This window comes from Rattus norvegicus, chromosome X (assembly GCF_021556685.1).
Source record: "Rattus norvegicus strain SHRSP/BbbUtx chromosome X, alternate assembly SHRSP_T2T, whole genome shotgun sequence".
Taxonomy (NCBI): Eukaryota; Metazoa; Chordata; class Mammalia; order Rodentia; family Muridae; genus Rattus; species Rattus norvegicus.
In genome coordinates this window covers 124,793,217-124,821,101 of record NC_141554.1, presented here as the reverse complement: position 1 = coordinate 124,821,101, position 27,885 = coordinate 124,793,217, and the positions used below count along the sequence as shown (strand labels likewise).

The 27,885-nt window shown below is 41.5% G+C and overlaps 2 protein-coding genes across 5 annotated transcripts in view; both read left to right on the top strand.

Annotated features, from left to right (window-relative positions):
• Positions 1-139: 139 nt before the first annotated feature.
• Positions 140-27,864, top strand: Steep1 (STING1 ER exit protein 1). Of its 2 annotated transcripts, NM_001107950.1 has the most exon segments (8): positions 140-226; positions 13,479-13,771; positions 14,010-14,127; positions 19,342-19,383; positions 22,095-22,233; positions 23,100-23,189; positions 23,821-23,913; positions 25,114-27,864. In NM_001107950.1, coding segments are annotated over 7 exon segments (669 nt in total). In that variant the 5' UTR covers positions 140-226; positions 13,479-13,647; the 3' UTR covers positions 25,177-27,864.
• LOC147998348 (uncharacterized) overlaps positions 26,443-27,885 on the top strand; it is a 98,905-nt gene continuing 97,462 nt past the window's right edge. For all 3 annotated transcript variants that reach the window (XR_015647035.1, XM_087601182.1, XM_087601181.1), the window contains exon 1: positions 26,443-26,624. Coding sequence is in view for 2 of the 3 variants with exons in the window: in XM_087601182.1 (XP_087457308.1) it covers positions 26,590-26,624 (35 nt within the window). In the remaining variant the exon portion in view is untranslated. The remainder of the gene's footprint in view (positions 26,625-27,885) is intronic.

The following is a 27,885-nucleotide window of genomic DNA, read 5'->3' as shown; positions in this document are numbered from 1 at the left end:
ACTGTACCAAGTCGGCTACGGGGCGGGGGAGGACCAAAGTTGTTCTGTCAGTCACGCCCCGCCTGAGAGCCCCAATCCAGGACCGTGGGGCGGTGGCGGTCAAGTTCGAGGGGAAAGGCTAAGCGGGCAGCAAAGGCAGCCTTCAACTGTCGGGAATTTAAAAGGGAAACGCATGGGCTCCACTTGCGGATTTGAAGAGGAACCCCTGCGAAGTTTTCTTTTTATAGTTACTTACTTTCTTTGGGGGGGGGTCGTGGGGGAGGAAATCTTTCTCTTTCCTTTCTTTTTTTCCTCTTTTGAAACAAGGTATCCTGTAGGCCAGGGAAGCTCTAACTCACTGTGTGGTTGAGCATGACTTTAACTCCTGAGTCTCCTGCTTTCACCTCCCAAATGCTGGGATTACAAGAGTGCACCACCATACCAATCTTTTAATTACTTGTTGTTTTGTTGTTGGCTCCCTGCTTCTTCCACCTTCATTGATTGATTGATTGATTGATTGTACGGTTGGTCTCTTGTAGTATCTAATGTAATACAGGCTAACTCAAACTCACTGTGAATCCCAGAGGCTGGGCCTTGAGGTCACCTCAGCCTGCCAGGAATATGCCTTAACCTTTCTTTGGTTTTGACAAGGCATGATTTATTAAACTGCCAACTACGTCTAGGATCGGGGAAAGAGGAGCGGAGAGAAGATTAGTTGAAACAGGAGAGTGGGGGAAAGAGTTGGCACAGGCAAACAAGTTCTCAAAAGGCAAGGATGTTAGGGTCATGGTCCTGCAGACACGAGAGGCTGGGGTAACTACTCAGAATCATGGGGAAAGTAATAAATAAATAAATAAATAAATAAATAAATGGCTCTTGAGTGTGAAAATGGACTTTGGGTCCATCTTCTTTGAGATGAGGGTGCACAATTCAATCCCAACTTTTAAGTCTAGGGCTGAATAAAATGACATTGGGGCAGTGGTGGAAATGGGAGCTTCAGGCAGGGAAAATAGACATTTTACAAATGCCATGGGCACTCACAACTTGTCTCTGGAACCACATTTCCCCTTGGTAATTGATCAAGCCAAGCAGCTAGTTTAGAGGAGTCCAAGGTATGAGCTTATCCAGCTGAAGAGTATTGGAAGGACAGGAGATGGCAGGGAAAGGTAGGCGCTCGGGGAAAAGCTGCAAGTCACGGGCAGGCAAGCCTCACAGGGAGTATAGGCACCTGCAAAAGCAAGAACAGTTTGAAAGAAGCATTTTCAAAGATCAACCCAAAAATCACTTAGTAGGCAGACAAGAAGATACTTATTTAAGAATGCAGGAAATGATGAGAAAGGCAGGTTTGAGTTAAATCCGGGAGAGTTTTGAATGTCAAGCAAATGGACTCCTTGGAAGGTAGTAGAGCCAGGAAGCGACACCATTAGAGCTGGGTTAATCAGAGTTTGTCCCGAGAGAGCAAGAGAGTACCTGAAGGGCTCTTGTGGTACTGTTCAGGAGAAACATTGTACCAGGCAATCAAACCTCCCAGAGGCCAAGCCCATCCTTTACCATGGGACCTACTACAGCTTCAAATCTCAACAGAGATTTTCTCTCACATTAAATCCTGCTCACGTTTTGAAATCTCCCCCCACACACACAGTATGAGAAAATGTTTTAAAAATTGAGACTGAGGGGCTGGAGAGATGGCTCAGCGGTTAAGAGCACTGACTGCTCTTGCAGAGGTCCTGAGTTCAATTCCCAGCAACCACATGGTGGCTCACAACCATCTGTAATGGGATCCGATGCCCTCTTCTCTTCTGGTGTGTCTGAAGACAGTGACAGTGTACTCACATACATAAAATGAATAAATCCTTTTTGAAAATGAAAAAAAAAATTGAGACTGAGGGCTGGAGAGATGGCTCAATGGTCAAGAGCACTGACTGCTCTTCCAGAGGTCCTGAGTTCAAATCCCAGCAACCACATGGTGACTCACAACCATCTGTAATGGGATCAGATGCCCTCTTCTGGTGTGTCTGAAGACAGCTACAGTGTACTTCTATATAATAAATAAATAAACCTTAAAAAAAAAAGAAGTAGAGATTTGAAGTAGCCATTAACAGAAGTAGGCATAAAGGGTGAAGGACACATTCAGGAGAGGAAATTTTGAATGGGGCTTCCTGAGCTCCTGGGAGTGATGAAACAGCCATGTGAAGATGTCCAGAAATCATCAGGTGCACAGGACTAGAAAGCACATACCAACAGGAGTGATTTTACTAGGTGCTTGATGGTAGGTACCTCCCTAGCTAACAATTGTTATCCCCGATTAACCCCAACACATATATCCATTAAAGCAAGTTTCCCTAACAGTGTCATATTATGGCTGTTGGTGGGATAAGGTTACCAAACCAAATTTCAAAAATCCTTTTCCCCTCATTTAGAAACTTGAAGTCTTCTATTTCACACATGAAAATAGCAAAAGCAAGGCCTGCAAAAAGAGCATTTGTTCTCTTTCACTGCTTAACTGATCACCACAAACCGCAGGTCAAGTCCAGTTCCTTATGCTTGTAGGACTCGGGGCCCTATTTCATTATTAAATGCCAAACTGGGACCACTCCCAGCTCCCAGAGGCCACCTCCATTCTTTGCTATGTGACCTTCTCTCTTGCTAGCTCCTTCACATACTTTGAACATTTTTTCTATAAGAAGAATGCAGTGTACTTCTCTAACTTGTCAGATTACATCAGACCCAACCTTGATAATCTCTTTATCTTAAAAATCCTCTAAGTTCAGGTAAGTTACCTTTTCAGTGGACTGGAATATCCTCAGGATTTGCCTAGCATGTCTAAGGCTCCATGCCCCATCCCCAGTACCTAAATAAATAAATAATCAAACAAATAAAATCTACTCAATTTCTTCACTATAAAATCTAGATTAGGGGCTGGCGAGATGGCTCAGACGTTAAGAGCATTGACTGCTCTTCCAGAGGTCCTGAGTTCAAATCCCAGCAACCACATAGTGGCTCACAACCATCTGTTATAAGATCTGATGCCGTCTTCTGTTATGTCTGAAGACAGCTGCAGTGTACTTATATAAAATAAATAACTAAATATTCTTTTTAAATCTAGATTAAGCATTGGCTTAATATCTAGACAAGGATATGTGGGTGCACCAAGGACCAAAAGTCTGTAAAGCTGGCATCATTCCAACCCTGCCTTTCCCAGCAAGAGTGGGATCTATATTAAGTGTGTGGGAATCCCTCAGAGAAATTGCACCACCAAAACTCTATCTAGACGGTCTAGTGTGTCAAGACAAGCTTCCTGAAACAAGCCTATTTCAGTTTTGCTGTAAAAGAGACAAAACTCCAGTGAACAAGTGCATGAAGCACTTAAACCATATTCTGTGGAAGTGGATAGGCTGCCTTGTTTACTCAAGGAGTGTGGGATAATGTCACAGGTGAGGCAGGTACAAGATAGAAGGAGGCCTGTCATTGGACAAGAAGGAAGGATGGGCAGGAGAAAAGTTTAAAAGAAGTGGAGGAGATTGGAATGGAAAGGAAGAGACAGAAGGGAGAGGGAGAGAAGTAGTGGCAGGACAATATGGCAGGTTGTTACAAATGTTTTTAAGGGATGGATGTGTATTGGGCTTTGTATGTTTAGGTGGGCAATTATATCTTATCAATTGGGCCAAAGGTTATTGTGTTGTGTGTTCTTTCATGTGTAGATTTAAGTGTAATGGAGTGTGGAGCAGCTGGTCTGGGCTGCCACGGAGTTTGGATTTGTTTCTGGCATGAAAAGCTGCCTTGGGAACTAGATAGGTAGAGAGATTGCTGCCAGGCTCAGAGAGAGGCCTTCGGCAGTGTGATATGGGATGGAGCAAAGCTGGTGAGAGGCTTTGCTGACTGAGAATTAAGGTATCCAGCAGATATCTTGGGGCACCACAGTGCAGGACCTAGTGGGGGATAAAAGACAACCTTCCTTTTTTTATTTTTTATATTTTTACAACAACAAAGGAGTTCATATGTTCACTTTGTTGTTTGCAACAAGAGGCGAGCTGAGGTCTTACTCCATAGCCCAAGGTGTCTTGGAAATCACTATGTCGTGTAGCCTTAGCTGGTCTCAACTCATGGCACTCTTCCTGTTTTAACCTCTTGAGTGCTGAGGTTGCCACTGTGAACCATCATACCAAGACTGGGAGAAGTACTTCACAGGAAATAATGAAACATTAACTTGGAAAACCAACAGTGACAAGGTTAATTAAATGTCCTTAAATGAAAGGATGGGGGAATTTAGGCTCCACAGCCAGTTTTTCTGAGAGTTTGAGAGAGAGAGAGAGAGAGAGAGAGAGAGAGAGAGAGAGGAGAGAGTGCTACAAAGTGTATACCATTAAGAAGTAGCATATAAGCTGAGCATGGTGAATGGTGTCTTTAAGTCCAGCAATGGGGAGGCTAAGGCAGGAGAAGTGCAAGTTCAAAGCCAGCCTGGGTTACATAGTGAGACTGGGAAGAAGAAAGGGTTAGGAGAAGTAGGGAGGGAGAATTTATCGACTAGATATAAAGGTCTGGAAGTAATTACAGGATACAGTAGCCATGTTCACATTTTCTGTGGGCTTGTCTATTTTGTGTTTGAAAAGTTCCTTGTCTTCCTTTACATCTCAAGGGCCTGAACCAAAGCAATTTACCAGCCCCAAGGCACCTGTCTCCTCTGACAGAGAAAGGAAATTGCATCCTGGGAACACACACACACACACACACACACACACACACACACACACACACACACACACCCCTCATCAAAGCAAGGTTGCCATAGCAAGCCATAACACAGAGTTGTTTTACAGCACAGGTGATTATCAAACTAGAACACACTACCTGTTGCACAGTTAGCCAAGCATTCATTCACTCCTGTCTCACCTTGACACCTTGAAGAAATTCCCTCTTCACAGCCAAGGGTTCCACAGTGCCTGAGAGCAGAGAATCATTCACCCACTCTCCTGGAGGGAACCGTTGTCAGTTCCCTGACTTTTATCAAAGACAGAAACCAAGTGTTTCTGGTTTGCCCTGAGATTTACAGCTCAGCACTTGAAAGTTCTTAGAGCTCACGTCTGAGACAGAAAGTTTTCTGAATAAGTAGCATCGCCCTCCGTGTCTGTGAAAGAACACCTATTTTCTTGGAATTATCTTTTACTATATACTTGATAAATGATTCTTTTTGTAATGTTTGTGTCTTCATTTTTGGTTTACGTTTATTCAAGTTATTCAGTGTGTGTGTGTGTGTGTGTGTGTGTGTGTGTGTGTGTGTAGGAGCGTGACTGAAATGTGTTGAGAGTGAGGTGAACTGGAGGGAATGAAGGATGAATATAATTAACATACATTGGATATATGTACAAAATTCTCAAAGAATAAATAAAAATATTTAAATGTTTTAAAAGGTTTGCCTTGGTATATAAACATGCAGCAAATACATTTCCCAAGCTCAATCACAGTTGCAACAGCATTTTCCAAGTCATAATGCAGGTACAAAAACCTCTATATTTCAGAAATGCTCCAATTAAGAAGCTTCTATTCAAACTTGTATTGAAGGTTATTAATCTGCAGTGCAGGGACATACTACAAGATAATATGCCTTTGATTTCCTGCACTGAAAAAAAGAAACATCAAGAGTAAAAGCGAGGGTGGGAGAGATATCCCAGTGGTTGAGAACCCTGAATGCTCCTCCATAGGACCCTGGGTTCAATTCCTAACACTCACACAGCAACTCAGAACCTTCAGCAACTCCAGTTCCAGGGTGTCTGATGCCCTCTTCTGGCCTCTGTGGGTTCTGAACACACATGGTGCACAGACATCCATGCAGGCAAAACACCCATACAAATAATTTTTAAAAGTATAAACTAATAGAATCGTATAAATACCTTATCATGGATTAATCTACTGAATTAAAATAATATTCTGTGGGCTGATACAAGTATATGGCAGTGTTTATTTATCTCTGAGAAAAAAAATATCAAAGATCAAATGCAAAACTTTTATTACAGATAAATATTAATCTATGAATATTTGCAACTGAATTACTGATCAAGAATACTTACTCTGAATCTTAATTATGAGAAATATTATCCTTTAATAAAAGTATGCCATAATTCTAACTAGTAAACCTGTATTATTAAATTTCTACCCCTATTGAAGGAATCAGAGAAAGAACTGGAAGAGCTTGAAGGGGCTCGAGACCCCAAAAGTACAACAATGCCAAGCAACCAGAGCTTCCAGGGACTAAGCCACTACCTAAAGACTATACATGGACTGACCCTGGACTCTGACCCCATAGGTAGCAATGAATATCCTAGTAAGAGCACCAGTGGAAGGGGAAGCCCTGGGTCCTGCTAAGACTGAACCCCCAGTGAACTAGTCTATGGGGGGAGGGCGGCAATGGTGGGAGGGTTGGGAGGGGAACACTCATAAGGAAGGGGAGGGGGGAGGGGGATGTTTGCCCGGAAACCGGGAAAGGGAATAACACTCGAAATGTATATAAGAAATACTCAAGTTAATAAAAAAAAAAAAACATATTAAAAAAAAAAAAAAAAAAAGAAAGGGACACATGCCCCTGTCTCCTTTCCTCCACTCTCAACCTTCCAGTCTTAGATATAAGCACACTGGCTGCCAACAACCAAACCAGTCCCTTTCTATTTCCCGCCCTGGTGACCTAGGGCTTTTTTTATTTAAACCAGAAAGCTAAAATAAATCTCCCGCTCCCTTGAATCGCTTCTGTCAGCTATTCTATCATGGCGATGAGAAAAGCCAGTAGATACTGGGTCTTTGCTTGAATTCTGGCTCCCTAAGTACTAGCCGTGAGAACATGGACAAGGTAATGAACTTCATTATCTATACAATGAGGGCAATTGTTTTTTTTTTTTTATCTCCTGGGGTTGTATATAGCAATTCTGTAGCACAATGACTGGCATACAATAAAACAATGTTACAATTCTAAAAAAAAAAAAAAAAAAATTTCTATATTAAAGGAATGATGTTACATTTAGAACTCTTTCAATAAAGAGCTTATAAAAATCTATTTCCTCTTTTTTTCTTTTCTTTTCTTTTTTTTTTTCTTTTTTTTTTTTTTTTTGGAGCTGGGGACCGAACCCAGGGCCTTAGCGCTCTACCACTGAGCTAAGTCCCCAACCCCCTATTTCCTCTTATATAAATTCCCAGACTATGTTCTTGATTTTGCTTCTTGCCTCCTTACTCTAAGGGATTCATTCTCTAGTTCTTCACAGAAGAGCGATTGCTAACTCCAGTACTAGACTGAGCCACACGAGGAGTGGGGCCACTTGCAATTGACTACTACAACGCCGTGCCTAACACAAAACAGAGGATCAATAAAGAAGTATTGAATAATATGGAACGAAAGTGGTGCTACTGGTTTAGGACCCAAGGGTCAAAGACTGTGATTCTCTAAGGCTTTCCCTAATAATTCTCTTGTATTTAGGCTAGGTGTGCAAACTGTAAGGGAGTACTTGCACTGAAGCAGAAGAGTTGTTGAGTCCAAAACTAGCGTGAGCTACATGGGGAGTCTACTGTCAAGGCTGACCATCTGAGTTATAGTCCTGGGGTCTATCTGGTAGACAGTGTGCACGTACGCATGTGTGCGAGCACACACACTCACATGCACATTCACACACCCATATACTAAATAAATAACTATTTTTAAAATTTAAAACTCGAGACTGCAAAAGTAATTTTTATTCGACTGTAATAATTGTTATCTCTGAAGCTTACAGCCTCTGTCTGCTAGCTTAGGCTAGTCCTCAAAGCTTCTAGCCTTATCTAGGCCTAGAAATGTTTTCAGCCTCTGAGATTTACTGCTGAATAAACTAAGCCTTCCTCATTCTTTCTGTGCTCCAGCTGGTTGGTTTAACGCAGCTGTTGTGGCTCAAGCTCCTCTCCAAGCTCTCTTAGCTTCTCTCAACTTCTCCTGAATTGCTCTGCTTGGCCTCAAATTAATTTTGGCAATCTGTTCTGATCTCCTGGCTCCTTCTCATGCTCTGGCTCATTGTGTTTTCACCCGTGTCTAGCTTGTGAGCTCTAGTGCTCTCTCTCTCTCTCTCTCTCTCTCTCTCTCTCTCTCTCTCTCTCTCCTCAACTTGTCTCTCTATAACTGTTCTGATAAAACTGCTGTCTTCTTCCTTTCTTTTCTCTGCACCGCTGTCTTAAGATGCTTCCCTTTTCTCTCTTCATGAAAGTTGGGCATATCCTAGTCAGTCAAATCTTTCTCTGACTTGTCACTTTGTCTGCCACTCAATTAGACATCACTTTTAAACATGGGTGCTTCCTTCTACAAACTAACTTTACCTTCCTTGCTTGAGGCTAAGGTGTGTACTAAGCGCATGTCTGTATTCCAGTTGAATGATTAAAGGTACGTGCTAAGAGCTGAGTCACACCACAACTAGAAACAGGGTTTTTCAGTAAATCTCAGGGTTCACACTGTGATCAAATGTCCTGCAAGAGGAGACTGGAGAGGTCCTAAGTCCAAGGCACCTGTCTAAGTACCTTCTACATATTTATGTTTATGCCCATAGAATAATACTGTCAGCTTTGGCCAGCAAAGCTTCTTTTTGCAGTGGGTAATGATTACTGCAGAAACTCATACCTGGTCAAAATGCTGAAGGCGGAGTCTTAATGTTGGAGGCTCAGTCCTAAATGAAACATCTAAGCTATCCACTTCAGGGTGGAGAAAACATCCCAAAAGAGATGGTAAGACTATAAGAGCTGGAGGAAGGGTTGTGGAGATTGGAACACAGTGTTCTGGGAATGATTTGGACCTTTCACCATTCTGTTGTGGAGGGGAATCATGAAACCTCATCCTTTCTTGTGGAGCTGTAGGCAGTTAATGGTTGCTGAGAGGGAGAGATGGAAAGAGAAGGGGAGAGGGAGAAGGAGAGAGAGAGAGAGAGAGAGAGAGAGAGAGAGAGAGAGAGAAGTCCTTTCTTCAGTGGTGTAGCCAGTGGTAAATTATTCTGGTATTCTGGTATTCTTGTAATTAACCCCTCATGCACACTACTGGAAGCAACTCTGGGAAGAGGAAAAAGATCAGTGGAAGTGAGAGGGGGATGAGATACAATAATGAGAGCAAATATGACCAAAACACATTAAGTACATGTATGAAAATGTCACAGTAAAATCTATATAATTAAGCATAATTAATGTATGCCAATAAAATTAAAAATAATTTTGTTATGTGCATTAGTATTTTTCTTGCATTTATACCTCTGCACCACGAGCATGCCTGGTGCCCATGGAAGCCAGAACAGGGTGTTGAATGTCCTGAAACTGGAGTTATTGGTGGTTATGAACAACCTTGTGGGCTCTGAAAATCAAACTCAAGTCATCTGGAGGAGCAGCCAGTGCTCATAACCACTAAGCCATTTCTCCAGGCCTCCTCCAATAAATTTGTAAAAAGAAGATTTTTGTATTTTAAACAATACATCTTCATTGAAGGTCTGGTAAACTGCTCTAAATTCCAGTTGGTGTACAGCTTGTGTTTCTCTAGTCACTGGCTTCTGCAGTTTTCACCAAGATCTTTCTTTAAAATAAAAGATTTCAGTACTGACACTTAATTATTGAAGTTATTGAATGCGAATTGTCTTGATTTGTTTATTCTAAGTTTCCCCAGGCCCCTATCGTCCAGAAAGAGAATGTTGGGAGTCTTTCTGGGTTGGAGTAGGAAGGCTGAAAGATGGTCCTTCACACATAGGACAAACAAGATCAGCAAGACCCTTCTGAATGCAAATCATTTACATGATTAAGGTTTAGTATCCAAAACCTAGCAAGAACCCTGGGACTCAATATTAGAATCCTTATCCAAAATTCATGAGGACCCCTAGCACTGCAAGAACTCTTATGAGTCAATAATAAATTGGCTAATTAAAAATGGACAAAGAATGCGAGTTGACATTCATCCAAAGAAGACCTATAAAGAACCAATAGGTATATATAAAATGCTCAACATCATTAGTTATTGGGGAAACATAGTCAAAACCACAATGAAATACCACTTCAATACCCACTAGAATGGCTATAAAAAAGAGACTAACAGCGGGGGCTAGAGACATAGCTAAGCTGTTAAAAGCACTTACTGCTCTTGCTGAGGGTCCCAGTTTGAGTTACAACATCCATATCAAGAGTTTCACAACTGCTTATAATTCTAGCTGCAGAACACGGCAGCCAGTGCACTCTTTTGGCTTTCACAGGCACACACACACACACACACACACACACACACACACACACACAAATAATTGATAGAAAATAGTAATTATTGGTAAGGTTGCAGAGAAATAACTCTTGTACACTGCTGATAGGAATGTGAAATTGTGTATGCTTTAAAATATCCTGGGAGGTTCTCCAAAGATTAAATGTAGACTTGCACTTGATCTAGTCATTTTACTACTTGGCATATAACTGAATTGAAAAGAGCCATTATGAATATGTGTGTACATGACCATTGTAACTTGTATATGAATGTCATGTCCACTGCAGCATTATTTATAATAGCCAAAAAGTGGAAAGGAGTGGGTAATGGCTCTTCCGGGTTGTCAACTTGACTATATCTGAAATGAACTACAATCCAGAATTGGAGAGCTCACCTATGACCCAGATCTTGAGACTGGAAGCCACAGACCTCTGACCCAGATCTTAAGGCATGGTGGCCATGAAAATCTTAGGCCCAGGCAAGGAAGTATACGCCTTTAACCCCAGGGGATTGAGGCAAGGAGATCTCTGAGTTCAGCCTGGGAAGAAGCAAGTCCCAGATCCAGGCATGGTGATACACACCTTTAATCTGGACCACACCTTCTGCTAGAGACCTACATAAGGACATTGGAAGAAGGAAGATTTACTCTTCTTTGCTTCTTGCACTCACTTGCCAGCACATCTGTTAGAACCTACTTATACAGGGGACGAGCTGAAACAACCAGCCTCGTGGGACTGAGCAACTAACTACTCGATACCTGGACTTCCCAATCACAGCTGCCCATTGTTGGGTTAGCTGGACTACAGAGTGTAAGTCATCACAATACATTCTCTCAATATAGAGAGACATTCCATACGTTCTGTGACTTTAGAGAACCCTGACTAATACAGAGTGCTAACTAGTAATGCTCAGATAAACAAAAACTAGTAGACCCATACAATGAAATACCATTCAACCAGAAAAAAATGGATTAAGTTCTATAATATGGAAAGGAAGCAGGTGATGATTAATAATAGGTATATTTCTTTTTGAAATGATAAAAATATCCTGGAATTAGATAATGGTATTGGTTACACAATCTTGAGTAAACTATTACTAAGTTGGTTTACTTTTTTTTTATATTTATTTTGTCCTGTGGTTAACCGTCTTCAGACACACCAGAAGAGGGCATCGGATCTCAGTACAGATGATTGTGAACCACCATGTAGTTGATGGGAATTGAACTCACGATCTCTGGAAGAGCAGCCAGTGCTCTTAACCACTGATCGACCTCTCCAGCTCCTTCCTCCTTTTTTTCTGAGACAGGATCTCACTGTGAAGACTTGGTTGGGCCAGAACTCATCAAGGTCTGACTGCCGTTGCTTTTTGAGTACTGATATTGCAAGCCTGCAACCATGCCTGGATATCCGTACACTTTTAAAAAGTGAATTATATGTTGTTTGAATTTAGTCCTTTTTTTTCCTTTTCTTTTTTTCGGAGCTGGGGACCGAACCCAGGGCCTTGCGCTTGCTAGGCAAGCGCTCTACCACTGTAGCAAGCGCTCTACCACTGAGCTAAATCCCCAACCCTGAATTTAGTCTTTTAAATTATTAAACAACTAATTAATTTGTGGAGGTTCCGCACGTTTGCGCGCATGCGCACACAACCCACAAGTCAAAGGACAACTTGAGAGACTTAGTTTGCACTTGCCGTCCCTTGTGTGGGCCCTGCAGATGAACTTTGGGTTATCAGGTTTGGTAACCAGCACTTTTGCCCATTGACCTTCCTGGGTGCCCAAGTTAAATTGTATTTTTTTTTTAAACAAGGAAACATACTTGCAATCTCAGTGCACAGGAAGCAGAGGGAAGGATATTAAGAGTTCATGGCTACCTTGTACAAGACAATGAAACCTTGCATAAAAACAAAACAAAACGGGTGGAAAATTTGTAGAGCAGTTAAGAGTGCTAGCTGCTGGGCTGGAGAGATGGTTCAGCGGTTAAGAGCACCCCACTACTCTTCCAGAGGTCCTGAGTTCAATTCCCAGCAACCACATGGTGGCTCACAACCATCTGTAAAGAGATCCGATGCCCTCTTCTGGTGTATCTGAAGACAGCTACAGTGTACTTATATATAATAAATGAATAAATCTTTAGAGAGAGAGAGAGAGAGAGAGAGAGAGAGAGAGAGAGAGAGAGAGAGAGAGAGAGAGTGTGCTGGCTGCTGCTCCAGCGTACTTGGGCTCTATTGGACTCATTGGAGTCATACGGCCGCTTACAAGCATTTGTAATTTGTAAATGCCAGATCCAGAGGTTCCAAAGCCTGTGAATACAAGACACAAAGGAGGGACGCAGGGACAATTCAGGCAAAGCATTAGTACACATAAAGATATATAAACCTTAAAATAAATAAACTAGAGGCGGTAAACTAGGGTCAGAAGCGGTGGCTCAGTGGTTAAAAGCACTGGTTGCTTTTCCAGCGGACCCAGGCTCAATTCCCAGCACACATATGGCAGCGCCTTCAGTTACAAGGGATTTGCACCCTTACACAGACATATATGCAGGCAAAACACCAATGTGCATAAAAAATAAAACTTGCAAAACAAAGTTTAAGAAACAAAGAAGCAGGGGGTTGGGGATTTAGCTCAGTGGTAGAGCGCTTGCCTAGCAAGCGAAAGGCTCTGGGCTCCGTCCCCAGCTCCTAAAAAAAGAAAAGAAAAAAAAAGAAAGAAAAAAGAAACAAAGAAGCAATGGGCCTGGAGGATACAACTCAGTGATAGAATGTTTGTCTAGTATGTGCAACACAATAAAAATATTTACTAGTATATCTAAAATCTAGGTTATATGTATTGTGTATAGTCCTCTATTATGTCGAGTTTTACATATACTCATATATCCAACAAAAGAGAACAAGAGAGATGGCTGTCAGTAGATAAAGGTGCTTGCTGCTTAGCCTGAAGACCTGAGATGCTTATTTTGAGATCCACTAAGTGAAAGCAACAGAATGCTGAAAGTTGTTCTCTAGCCTCAACACGCGCGCTCGCGTGCGCGAGAACACACATACGCACGGACACAAACATATGCACGCACATAAACACATGCACATACACGCACACGCACGCACTCATACAAGCGCACCGGGGGTCGCAGGAGGGGCGCGGGAGAGCGGGGGGGGCGGGGGGCGCGGGGGCACTAATAAATAAAAACAATATCGGTGACTGTATGGAAATACAATAATTTAAATAATTCGGAGAGTGTCGGTTACATAAAGCTGTCACAGCTAACTGAGCTTTTCAACTCAGCAGCCTCCCCCGCCTCCCCCTGCATCTCAGCGGGATGGGATGTTCCGGAAGTTAATCAAGCCGGTATCAACACGTGACCAGGGTGGGGAAACGGTCTGGCGCGAGTGTCTGTGACGCCATCTCGCCGCGACTCATTTTCTTCGACTTTTCTGCCTGTTCTGCCGGAGCTATGCCGAAAGTCGTATCGCGGTCCGTGGTCTGCTCAGACACCCGGGACCGCGAGGAATATGATGATGGCGAGAAGCCCCTCCATGTTTACTACTGTTTATGCGGACAGATGGTCCTGGTGCTGGGTGAGTGGTGGGAAGTGGCGGCTGCAAGGAAATACCGGGCTTCTTTCTTCTTCCTTTTTCTTTTTTGCTTTGAGACAAGATCTCATTAAGTTGCTCAGGCCGATCTTGTACTCATTATGTAGCCTAGATCGTCCCCGAATTTGCTGGTGATCCTTCTGCATTCCAGGCGCGCACTACCACTCTAAACTCAAGGTATATTTTAGTAATTAAACGAGGAAATCTTTCTCCATTCCTTCAGATTGCCAGTTAGAGAAATTGCCCATGAGACCCCGGGACCGGTCTCGCGTGATCGATGCTGCCAAACACGCTCATAAGTTTTGTAACACAGAAGATGAGGAGACTACTTATCTTCGGAGGTAAGGGCTTAATACCTTAGTTCACTGCCGTGTTAAGGTCTGTTTCCGATTAATATAGATTATCCTGTGCTAGTATTACGCATCTCATCCAGTTGGGCTTGATACTTTTACGTTTGTGCTAATATCCTAACTTATTTTAATGTAACAAATTCTTCATTGTATTCGTTGAAATGGTACTGAAATTTGCCTCTTTTGGCATTTGATAGCTATGATGTTCCAATTATAGGTTTGAGTGAGTTGGTACATCCTGTAACTTCCGTTGTTATTAGTATTATTTGCAGGGCTGGGGATGGAACCAAGGGCCTTAGTCTTGTTTGGAGAACACTCTCCTATAGAGTTACTTCCCCAGCCATATGAATGTCATGTGCCAGGTACTGAGTTAGGTATCAAATCTGAATGAGACACAGTGAATAAGAATTCAGGGAGGAAACAGGCTTCTTACTATGAGAAAGAAATGCTGGTGCTGTGAACAACGGCTATGGGAAAACAGGTAGGAGAAGGTTATTTGTTGTATATGCGTTGTGGTCAGGAAAGGCTCTGAAAGATAGTATTTGTGTTGGCTTAAACTAAGACTTCACTAGTTCTTAGAAGAGGATGTGGAACAGTCCAGGTAGAGGGAATCTGGAAGCATTAAGAGCATATAAGGTCCATGGGAAATTTCAATAGTCTTGTGGCCAGAGCATGGCGTACTGTCTAATAGAAAAGGTTTCATAAGTACTGTGGTGAGGAGAATGCAATGTTTTAAGGTGTTGTAAGATGGTGGTGGCGTAGACCTTTAATCTCAGCACTCAGGCTGCAGAAGCCAGTGGATGTCTTGAGTTCAAGGACAGCCAGGGATACACAGAAAAACCCTACTTCAAAAGACCAAAAAAAAAAAATGTCTCTCTTACTGGCCTAGAACTTGCCAAGTACTCCAGGTTGGCTGCCCTGTGAGCCCCATAGAACTGCCTGACTCTGTGTGGTGTTACAAGGACACCACCAAACTAGCATTAAGCTATTAAACTAGCTTCCAGGTGGTCGATCTCAAGTCCTCCTGTTTGCTTGCAAGGAAGGTGCTTTGCAGACTGATCAGTCTCCTCGACCTTTTTGTGTGTGTGTTGGTATGTGTTTTGATAAGTTCCTGTGAGTTCAGGTACCTGTAGAGGTGAAGAGAAGATGTTTGATTCCCCTGGAGCTGAAGTTCCAGGTGGTGATTGCCAACTACCTAACGAGGGTCCTGGGAACCAAAGTTCTATAAGAACTCTTAGTCACTGAGCCATTTCTCCAGCTGAAACAACCAGCCTGGTGGGACTGAGCAACTACTAGATTCTTCCCGATCACAGCTGCCAATTGTTGGGTTAGCTGGACTACAGAGTGTAAGTCATCACAGTACATTCCCTCAATATAGAGAGACATTCCATACGTTCTGTGACTCTAGAGAATCCTAATACAGTATTATATATTAATATCTGTTATTTTGTTAGTATAGAAAGTAGTTTCATACAACTAGACTGCAGTCTCCTGTATCAAAAGGCTAGTTGAGAAAACTACTGGGTGACCCTAGACTGAGGTAGAAATGCTGAAATCCAATCACTCTTAAACTTTTAGGGTAAATCAGCCTTAGGTCTAGCCTTACTTAGTGGCAAGTAGTGCCTTATTTAATGGCAGGGCCTAGGCCAGGAACTTGTGGCTAAGCTATTGCTAGGGTTCAGAGTTCTTAGCACTTAGCAACAAGCAAAGTGTACTCCCCTTTGACATAGTTCATGCTCTGGTCATGAGCAGCTTTTCTAAGGCCACATGATGCTCTTCTGTTGGTCAAAGCAGGGTTTTACTCCGTTCATAACTGTTTCTCTTTGTTACCCATTACTGCTGCGCACATAGCCCATGGCCCATGTTTCCCATCTACTTCTGGAGTGAGCTTGAGCAATTCGTGTTATTGTTTCTTTTATTTTTGTTCTTCGAGACAGGATTTCACTATTCAGCCGAGGCTAGCCTTCAGCTGGATCCTTCTGCTTTAGCCTCTCATGTGCTGGCCTTCCAGGCAAGTGCCACCACACCCAGCTATGTCATTCTTTTTCATCTATAACTTCTAAGTTATCTAGTTTGTTGGCATATAATTGTTCATAGAGTAACCTGGCAGTACTCTATTGTAGAAAATCCTGCAGTTTTAAGTCCTAATGATATCAGACTAATTCTCTGTACATAGTAATTCTATGAATACAGTATGCATATATGGAATATTTCCTTTGGATGAAGTCCCATTTTCTATCAGGACTCTGGCAGGAGCATTACTTCTTAATGAAGTTTCTGTGACTCCCTGAGAAAGATAATGGAGCCACCACCTCTGTTGTCATTACAAATTCCATTTGAGAACCTGATATCATCAGCCAGGTGATGGCTTAAGACTGTCATCCTAGTATATGGGGGTTTGAAGCTTCAGGATTGCTTGACTTTAAGGTCAGCCTGGGCTACATAGGCAAACTTTAGATCATTCTAGGGGACTTCAATAAGATCTTATCTCAGAAAAACTTCCTCAATTATTAGTCTGGTTTCCTTATTCTTCTGTATGTCTAGCACTTTTAATTTTATATCTATGGTTTTTTGTCTGCATGTATATTTGTTTACCACATGGGTACCTTGTGACTGAAGAGATAAGAAGAGGGTATTGGACCCCTGGAAATGGAGTTACAGATAGTTGGTAACCACCATATGGGTTCTGGGAATTAAACCTAGACCCAGTGCTCTTAACTGCTGAGCCCTCTCTCAAGCCCCTGTATATAGTGCTTTGCTTGTATATACAGGCTGTGTCATAGAGTGATAAGACAGACTCTCTCTCATCTCAGGGAATGGATGATAGAAAATTAATTGAATAACCAGATACTTATTATTAGAAGCCATATGGATGAAACAAAGGGTTGGTAGGGAGAGTCACATGAGAACTTCTTAGTGGAAGTGGTCAGGGGAAAGCCTATGACTAAGTTACTTATGAAGTAGCATCAAAGTAGACGAAAAGAACAGCCATAGCAATGTGATGAACAGAACATTCTACGGAGGGGATGTGTATAAATGGTCACCTGTTGGAAAGCACATGCTCTTTTCTAAGAAGTGAAACAAAAGGAAGACTGATTTGGCGAGAGTGTAAGAAAGAGGGAGACGATGTAGAAAATGCTGCAGAACCCAGTTATCTTCTTAGGTGGTGCCTGGGAAGCCATGGTAAAGAATCTGGATTTTATTCTGTAAAGGGAAGCCACTTCTGCCTCTTTTTAGATAGTGATTTGGAGGAAGAAACTAATGGGAGCAGATTCTAGAATACATGGTTAGAGTTTTTTTATTTCAGATAAGAATTCAGCTTGAGGGGGCTGGAGAGGTTAAGAGCACTGACTGTTCTTCCAGAGGACCTGAGTTCAATTCCCAGCAACCACATGGTGGCTCACAACCATCTGTAATGGGATCTGATGGCCTCTTCTGGTGTGTCTGAAGACAGCTATACTGTACTTATGTATAGGAAGTCCTAGCTATGTTATAACATACATGGCAGAGAGTGAGGACAAGAGAGAGAAGTTGACACTGCATTGACTACAGAAAAAAATCTAAAATTTCCACATGCTCAAAACAAAACAAAAATCAAAGACAGATCAGAAACTAAGAAAGAAATACTTGCAAGGCCCATTAATAGTGCAAATGTCACTAATCCTTAATGTAAAAGAAAAATATGACTGAAAAGATAGGAGCTAATGGTTCACCAAAAAAAAAATTGAAAGAACAAATGGCTGTCATACTGGAGCTAAGATATGTGTAGCTTTAGTTAAAAAAAAAAAAAAAGAAATGCAAGTTGGAAGGTTCTGTTTTCTTTGTTTCTGAAATGTATCTTGCTATGTTACTGAAAATGTGTATTTTCAATACTAATACAACTTTTTGGGGTGTGTGTGTGTGTGTGTGTGTGTGTGTGTGTGTGTGTGTGTGTGTGTTGCTGGCTGGCTGGCCAGTGATCTCTCAGGATCAGTGTATCTTGACCCCAACAACCCTGGAGTTAAGGCATATAAAACCATGCCTGGTGGTTGGGGATTTTAACTTGGTCCTTGCTCTGGCAGAACAGGCCCTTTTCTTCATTGAGTCCTCTCCCCAGCCTGTGACACAACCTTTGTCTAATATTTTCTTTTCTTTTTTTTTTTTTAAAGATTTATTCATTTATTATATATAAGTACACTGTAGCTGTCTTCAGATACACCAGAAGAGGGCACCGGATCTCCTTACAGATGGTTGTGAGCCACATGTGGTTGCTGGGAATTGAACTCATGACCTCTGGAAGAGCAGTCGGGTGCTCTTAACCGCTGAGCCATCTCTCCAGCCCGTCTAATATTTTCTATCCATAGTTGGTGGAATCCACAGATTCAGAAACCACGGAACCAAAAGGCTGACTATATAATTGGCTGTTGTTACATTGTGGTTAATATTGTTGATACAGTAATCACTCTTGTGACTTAATATTGCTACCCTTTTGTCTGCTCAGTTAACATGGTGCCTGACTCCCATTAGTTGCTCAGTATGTGCTTGTGAAAGAAGGAATGCATGCTAGAGTTATATTTAATACATGCTTAACTAGCCAGTAGATCTACACAATGAAGAGCTTCTGAACTCTTAGCATGAATTATGGTAAGTAATGAAGAAATGAGCTAGGAAGTGAATCAGTTACGAGATACACTCTTTTTTTTTTTTTTTTTGGTTCTTTTTTTTTCGGAGCCGGGGACCGAACCCAGGGCCTTGCGCTTCCTAGGTAAGCGCTCTACCACTGAGCTAAATCCCCAGCCCCACGAGATACACTCTTTTTTTTTTTTTTTATTAACTTGAGTATTTCTTATATACATTTCGAGTGTTATTCCCTTTCCCGGTTTCCGGGCAAACATCCCCCTCCCCCCTCCCCTTCCTTATGGGTGTTCCCCTCCCAACCCTCCCACCATTGCCGCCCTCCCCCCATAGACTAGTTCACTGGGGGTTCAGTCTTAGCAGGACCCAGGGCTTCCCCTTCCACTGGTGCTCTTACTAGGATATTCATTGCTACCTATGGGGTCAGAGTCCAGGGTCAGTCCATGTATAGTCTTTAGGTAGTGGCTTAGTCCCTGGAAGCTCTGGTTGCTTGGCATTGTTGTACTTTTGGGGTCTCGAGCCCCTTCAAGCTCTTCCAGTTACGAGATACACTCTTAACTTTTCCTTTTTAACTTCCATTTTTTTTTGCAGGCCTGAGGGCATTGAACGTCAATACAGGAAGAAGTGTGCAAAGTAAGTAACACCAGTGTGGGGTTTTCTGGTCATAGGTGAGTAAAAGCATGATGTATTAGGAAAATAAATCTTTCTTTGGCGTCTGTAATCTCAAAGACCTTCAAAACAAATGCTAATGTTTCCCAAAGATGCTTATTAAATTCCATCCCTAATCAGCTGATTATAAAAGTGAGAAAAATGAGGGCCTTTTTTAAAATAAATTTTGGGGCAGGGTCTTGATATGTAGTTCAAGATAGCCTTGAGCTTTGGTCATTTGCCTTAGCCTCCCAGCTACTGGGATTATAGGCATAAGCCACCACACCATGCAAAAACTTGAGGTTGGTTGTTTGTTCCATTGTTCCATACAGGGTTTCTCTGTATAGCCCTGGCTGTTCTGGATCTCACTCTGGGATTCAAAGCAAAAAACTTTAACATGGTCCAATTTGAGAGGTTAAGATTAAATACATCTATAATAAAGTTTACTCATTTAAATATTCAATTTGATGGATTTTGACAGGAAACTCCAGTTAAATAAGCCACCACCATCATGCTAGAAGACATTTGCCACAGTCCACATGTACTGTGCAGCCAGTCTCTTCCATTCATCCTTCCCTGATAGTCACTGCTTTATGTCGCTGTGCCCTTGCCTTTCCTAACATTTTAGGGACATTCTATAGTAAGTTTTCTACTACATACAAATGCATGTCTTTTCTACCTGCTCAGTCTTTCTCTTTGCTCCCTGTTCCTGTTTGCTTCTCCTCTTCTCCCCCTCCGTCCCTGCTTGCCTGCCTGCCTTTCTGAATGCATGCCCTGCCTCCCTCCCTCTCTCCCTCCCTCCCTCTCTCCCTCTCTTCCTTCCTCCCATGCATGTAGGGATCTAAAGACAACTTCAGAACGTCTCACCTTTTTCCATGTGGATGTTGGGGATCAAACTCAGGTTGTCAGGTGTGGCAGTAGGCTCCTTTAACTACTCAGCCTCTCACTGGCCCCATACCTACTTTTTCTCATTTTGACATTTTAGAAATTGATCCAAATTGCTATGAGATCATTTGTTTCTCTTTATTGCTGAGTATGCCATTGTATCAGCTCATTTACTCGTTCACAGTGCTCTTGACATTTGAGTATTCCATGGTATCAGTTTGTTCACCCATTCACAGTGAATTTACACTGCTTCTAGTTTTAGCTATTATCAGTAACGTTGGTCTGAGTGTTCTAGATAGGTCTTATTTTGGAGAAAAATAAATAAATAAATATATATATGAATAAGAGAGAGAAAGAGAGAGAGAGAGAGAGAGAGAGAGAGAGAGAGAGAGAGAGATTGGCATAGAATTTGCTGACTGGGTCATAACGGAAATTGAAACAATATAATTTAGTTCCAGGTTCATGTATACAATGTATTATGTAGACTGTAAAGCTAAGAATCTTTTTCTTTTTAGGGCTGGAGAGATGGCTCAGCAGTTAAGAGCACCTGACTGCTCTTCCAGAGGTCCTGAGTTCAAATCCCAGCAACCACCTGGCAGCTCACTACAATCTGTAATGAGACCTGATGCCTTCTTCTGGTGTGTCTGAAGACAGCTACAATGTACTTATAATAAATAAATAAATAAATAAATAAATAAATAAATAAATAAATAAATAATCTTTAATATAGGAGTACACTGTCACTGGCTTCAGACACACCAGAAAGGGGCATCAGGTCTCATTTACAGATGGTTGTGGTTGCTGGGATTTGAACTCAGGACCTCTGGAAGAGCACTCGGTGTTCTTTTTTTTTTTTTTTTTTTTTTTTTTTTTGTTCTTTTTTTTCGGAGCTGGGGACCGAACCCAGCACTCGGTGTTCTTAACCGCTGAGCCATCTCTCCAGCCCTAAAGCTAAGAATCTTAAAGGATTTTTTTTAAAACAAAATTCCCAGCTTTAGGCTATTAATAGTAAGAATAGTAGTGATTTCAATTCTTGTTATTGTTTGGAGTCAGGGTAGTTCTTGCTGTCTTAGAACTTAAGTGTGTAGACCAGACCGGCCTTGAGCTTACAGAAATCCATCTACCTATGCCTCCTGAGTGCTAGTTTTAAAGGCCTACCACTATGTCTGGCATTTATGTTTAATCTTGGTGTAAGGACAATTGTGTGTTGGCTCTCAGAAGATCCAGAGTAGGAACACTGAATGAAGCAGAGGAAAGTAAGTAGAAACAGGAAGGCATGTGAGTAGCTAGCCATACTGGATTGATGAAGCTAGTTTTTATCATATCTTATAGGTCTACTTTTTAGCTCAGAAAGCATAATGGTCAGCCAAAGAAAGTGGCAGATTTGATTTGCCAAACATTGTAGTGACTTCATTTCTCTTGATGCTGTAAAATGAAATAATAGCAAAAGGAACAAAATGCCTGAACCATTGCTAAAGAATGGTAGCAGTTTTTGACTACAAAGCCAATAGCAGCATTGGCTAGCATTTCCCCACCTTCGTTTAATGTCAATACATACATGTGATACAGATATAAATAGCAAAAGTCTCAGGCCTCATCCATCTCTACATTTGCTAACCAGAATATTCTGGTCAAGTCCTAGGAACCTGATCAGAAATATCAACATGCACCCTAATTCTTATCAAGTTCTTTTGGGGAAAAGTGAACATTTTATGCCACAAACAAAACTATTCTCAGAAACGGAGTCTACTTTTGCAAGAGTTGAGATGTAGAATTAGAGGCCTCCCAGAGATTCACTCTGCCATTTGCAGGTGTGGACTGCCGCTCTTCTACCAGTCTCAGCCGAAGAATGCTCCTGTGACCTTCATTGTGGATGGAGCAGTAGTGAAATTTGGCCAAGGCTTTGGGAAAACCAATATATATACTCAGAAACAAGAGCCTCCTAAGAAGGTAATTATCATCAAAGGACACAGACGGCTTAAGATGGCTACACATTTAGCCTCAAATTTTATTAGTGCTGGGTATCAAATTCAGGACTTTTGCATGTTAGGCGAGCATCACTGAGCTGTAACAATGCCCCCTGATTTTTAAAATGTGGTATAATACCTTAGACACTTGCATTTGTTGATATGAAGTATTTATGCAGAAAATGCCATTGTTGTGTACAAGTAGATGTTTTAGGACTGTAACATTTATTATTTGCTTTATATACAATAGTCTTGTAACCTTAATTAAACATTGTATGATTTTTATTTTCCTCTTCAAGTTTTTTTTTCTGTTTAGCGTGGGAACAACTAAATCCTCAATGAATTAGACCGATTTATTAAATATATGTTTTAAAACCCTTAATAGTGAGCCAGAGAAATGGCTCAGCCATTAAAGGCTAGGGTCACAACTAAAACTATATGAGTTTGGTTCCCAGCACCCATGGCTGTCTCTTCAGTCACCTTTTGCATGATGGTGGTGATGGTGGTGGCGGTGGTGGTGATGGTGGTGGCTCGTGCCTTTAATCCTAGCACTCCAGAGGCAGAAGCAGGCAGATCTTTTATTTCCACACCAGCCTGGTCTACAGAGCAGAGTCCCAGGCTAGCCAGGGCTACAGAGAGAAACTGTCTTGGAAAAAAAAAGAGATAGCCAAAAACCTCAATAGCAAATGCTTCAAAACATTAATATTTAGATAGTCAGAGTGTGCCTAAGAGGCAGATATTCCCGTGCCCCTGTGTATGTAGACAAACATGCACATAAATGTACTTTTATACATGACTCATGGATTCTTTGGGGTGAACTTAGCCTGATATCTCTTCCTACTATTCTAGGTTATGATGACCAAAAGGACTAAAGACATGGGCAAGTTCAGCTCTGTTACTGTGTCTACCATTGATGAGGAAGAAGAAGAGATAGAGGCTGTAAGTACTTCTGTTTTCACGGAAATTGGAAGGCGGGGAGTGGGCGGGCAGCAAGAGGACTCCAGGCAGAACCTCTACAGAGAAGAACAGTTAACCACCTAGCTTCCACACGCCGCTCTGCTAGTAAGCAGTCCTGTGCATTTGGTCTAGTACCTAACTCCCGGAATGGGAGAGACAGCTATAAAATGAGAACGAGGAATTTGGATCCTCTCATCACTTTAATTTGAAAGCTACTAAACTGGATTCAAGCCTATGATTCCGGTACTCTGGAGGCTTAGGCAGGAGGATCTCAAAAGTTCAGGATCTGCATTCACTCCATAGCAAGATTCTATCTTCAAAACAAATAATAAATAAATGAGATACTGTACTGAATAGTGTTCAGTCCCTTCCAGTCTGGCTCTGATGGTTTGAGTATGTCCTTAACAGTACCAGCAGTTACTTTTCTGGTATTTCAGTCAAGTGTTTTTTACTGAGGGTTCTTACCAAATGATCCCCGATGGAAACCTGATTTCTCCTGGGTCATTGAGAAGGCAAAGGGTTACAGTCCCTGAGTAGTATAAATCACCACTGAGGTCTTTGTTGCGGTTCCTGAGACGTGCATGGGTCTGGAGGTCTGTTCTATTTCCTGTAGCGGGAAGTTGCTGACTCCTATGCACAGAATGCCAAAGTGATTGAAAAACAGCTGGAGCGCAAAGGCATGAGCAAGAGGCGGCTGCAAGAGTTGGTAAGTGGGTTGGGGAGGAAGGGTCTAGGCCTGACTGACCTGGATTTCTTACTTTGATTTGCTGAGGCGGGGGTGGGGGGGGGACCTTTAGGAGCTGTTAGGAGTTCCTTCTATAGTTGGCTGCCAGCGTTCTCAGCCTGGGCTCTGAATGCGTTGGTAAACCTTGCTCTACAGTAGTCACTGGAGCCCAAAGCCTAAAGGAGAAAGTCTCATTTGATAGGCCTAGCTAGGGCAATGCTTTACTCTGCTGCCTGTGCGGTAAGGTCAGGAGTTAAGAGTCAGGTTATTAGTGCTCTCCGGTGTGATGGTGTACAGTTGTGCTGCCTCAGTATACCTCAACTGGACCTGCTACCACCGCTTTTAAAGCACTGCTAGATTTCTGCCTTATCCACGGGATTAGAGTACAGCACCTCTATGTAGGTTGGAATGTCCATTTTTTGTTTTTAAAATTATTATCAAATTTGTTCTGATTGCTCTTACCCAGCTCTTATCTCTACTAATTTCTTTGGTTTTTTGGATGAAATTTTTTAGATAATAATAATTGCTTATTCCATTAATCTCAGACATACTGCATTGATGCTTCATCACAAACGGTACAAATGTCTTTCATTTTTTAGGCTAGCATATAAAGTAATGGGTTTCCTTGTGGCATTTCCATAGTTATATCTCATTCTCTTTGTTCTTTCCCTCCCCCACCACCCTTCCTGGACTCCTTGCCCACTCTGGTTGTCTCCTTCCTTCTTCCACATTGTCTCCTCAACTTTTTTTGTTCTCTCTCTCCCTCCCTCCCTTTTCTCCCCTCCCTCCTCCTCTTCCTTCCTTCCTCTCTTTCTTTTGAAGACAGGATTAGTCCAGGCTGACTTCAAACTTGCCACGTTGCCAAAGCTGGCTTTGAACTCCCTCCAGCTCCCTAGTTCTGTGATTACAGGACTACATTCCACTTCCTCTTCTGCTTTTTTATCACATATCACACACATTCCATTATTCCTTTTCCTCCTTCATGACCTTCTTTCTAGATTCATGACCTACACACGTACATATATGGTTTTAAATCTAAGTTTTATGAGCCAGAGTTTTAAGTTGTTCTAAAACCATTTTTGGCTTGTACACTGAGCAGTAAGGGAGAATGAACAGTTAGAATAAACAAATTTTAAGAATTTCATTGTAATATTTCAGGGCATACTTTTTTTTTCTTTCCAGGCTGAATTGGAAGCCAAGAAAGCAAAAATGAAGGGGACCCTGATCGACAACCAGTTCAAATAATCAGGATCTTTCTGAACTCAGACTGGGGGCAGCACTTACATCAGGAAGAGTAGCTTCAAGATCTCATGGTCTGGTTTCTGTTTGCCCCAGGACTGTTCTCTGGCAGTCCCATTGGTTTTCTGACACTGTTTATCTTCTTCTTCTTTTTCTTTTTTTTCTTTTTTTTCTTTTTTTTTTTTTTTCTTTTTTTCGGAGCTGGGGACCGAACCCAGGGCCTTGCGCTTTCTAGGCAAGCGCTCTACCACTGAGCTAAATCCCCAACCCCTGTTTATCTTCTTTCATTGAAGTCCTTGACTCCATTTCAGGACGTAGATTGTAAAATCTCTGTGTATGTGTTTTCTACCCTTCTTGACTTTGAGATCAGATCCTGTTACACGCCAGAGGATGGCCTTGAACTCTCTGAGCCTCCTATCTTAGCCTCTAGTACTGAAGTTACAGGACCGCATCACCACGCCTGGCTTCTGCAGCAGTCCTCTTTTCATTTGAAGTACACTTCTCCGATGTAGCTAGAACTAGTTAGTAAGTGTTTGAGTGTCTCTTGTATCTGAGGTAGATTTTTTTTTCTTCAAAGTTGTTGCAGTGTTTAAAGATTTTTTTAAATATGTAAGTAGGAAAGTAGCAAAAATTAAGTTTAAAATTACAGACAGGTAGATGGATACTTTTACGAAACTCTGTCTCTAATCTTTAAACTGTTCTTAGAATGGACTGTGGTTGGAATCTTTCTCCTATCAGTAGAGAACAGATAGATACCTGATCTGCAGAAATATTTCTTTACTCAACCATGCTATGTCAGATTTCAGAATAAAAGAAGGAAAAGCCATGTGGCTGGGGGTGTAGCTGGGTAGTAGAATGCATGCTAGGCATGTGTGAGGACATCTCCAGTACAAAAAAAAAATAGGAAAGCCAGATCACAGTTGCTCAGATAGCTCAGGTCTGATTTTAAATATGGCCTTGATAAGTAGCCCAAAGGCATTAGTGAGTCAGCTGAGAGAATACTCTGTGAGTACACGGAAGCAGACATAGTGAGAATAGCTTATCTGTTGGGCATCTGGTTTTATATTTGCTATTTGCAGAAGAGCATTTTAAATGTGTCACTCTCCTTCAATTATGTCAATATCCATGTGATTCTTCCATATTGTTCTCTGTTTGCCTGTATTGCAAGGCCCAAGGAGACATGGAATGTGTTGTCCTCCTCGTGTTGTCTATGATGGGTTGCACTTTTTAAATATTCAAGGCTCGTTGGTGAGGTGTTGCCAGGAAATAGGGTTTTTTTTTTTGCCTGTTTTTCTGTTTTTTGTGGGGGAGAGGTGTTGCCAGGAAATAGTTTTTTTTTTTTTGCCTGTTTTTCTGGTTTTTGTGGGGGAAAGCTGGTTATAGTAGAGGTACAGTTGAGCTAGCAATAACTGGACAGACATGGATTGGGGATCCTGGGAATGTGAAGAGTGGAGGTATGTTACCACCTTCCCAGTTATTCTGCAGCCTGTAGGGTCTTTTTATAGCTACTTTTTAACCTCATTTTCTGTTCTAGTTGTAAGACAGAATGAACATTTGTGAATGGACAAATATGTCCAGACAATGGCCTCTACCTTTACGCCATTTTATCCCCAAATTCTTGGTATACAACTTGGATATACCAAGACCACCTTAGAAATTCAGGCTTCTATTCTCTGGCCACCGCCTCCAACTATTTCTAGTCTCATGTGCTCCCATCCTTGTAGACCTTTTTAGATGTGATTTTTGATTTGAGGGGTGATTATTTTGCTAGTAATAATGAAACATAATTGTGGCAATAGCACCATTAATACTCACTCGTCTCTATTGAGTACCTGGTTGTAGGAAGCACTTTAAAGGCATTAGCTCACCTCCTAGGAGATAAGATAACCGTTGTCATCACTGTTAGATAAACTAGTACTCTGAAGCTCTGAATTTTCCTCTCCCAAGATCTACTGGCCAGTAACTAGTAAAATCAGAAGACTGACTTTAAAACTCAAACTCTTTCCTGTGCTGAACTGCTGCTTCTGTAGAATCTTGTATCATTTGATCAGAACATAATTTCATTTTGAAAAAACCACTGAAGTGCAATGTAAAATATTCAGCTGGAGAACCCCCTAAAGCAATTCTGTAGTTAATGCTTCTACGTATTTTCTGAGATAACTCGCTCTTAGAGAAAGTCTAGCCATTTGAACATCTGGCTCAAGTTACACATTTTGCTGCTCGAAGGATAATGAAATACTATGTCATTAGTATCAAGTAAGTGTATACTTTTCATTATATTTTACTCTTTTTATTGGAAGTTATTAAAAGATGTACTTTCTCTATTCTTTATTAACTTCCAGTGATTTTTATAGCAAATGTGTTTTAATATTAATAAGAGGAGCCATATTGACATTTGGAAAGTCGGAACTCTTGTTCTTTTCTTCCTTTTGCAAATGATCAACTGTGGCAAAATTATGAAAATGTTATGAAATATTCTTACTCTAATAGTTGGTGACATTTGGAATTGTAACTGTCATTTAAGAAAAATTAAAAAGCTTTTTAAAGACTAACCTGTCTTGTTGGGGGTGCTGACATGTATGAATAGTTCTAACACTTAGGAGGATCACTTTGTTCAGGAGTTCGAGACCAATCTGAGCGCCATAGCAAGCAAAACTCTCTTTAAAATGAAATAAAATAAATAATAATGGAATGAACTAGCTTGTTTTGATCATT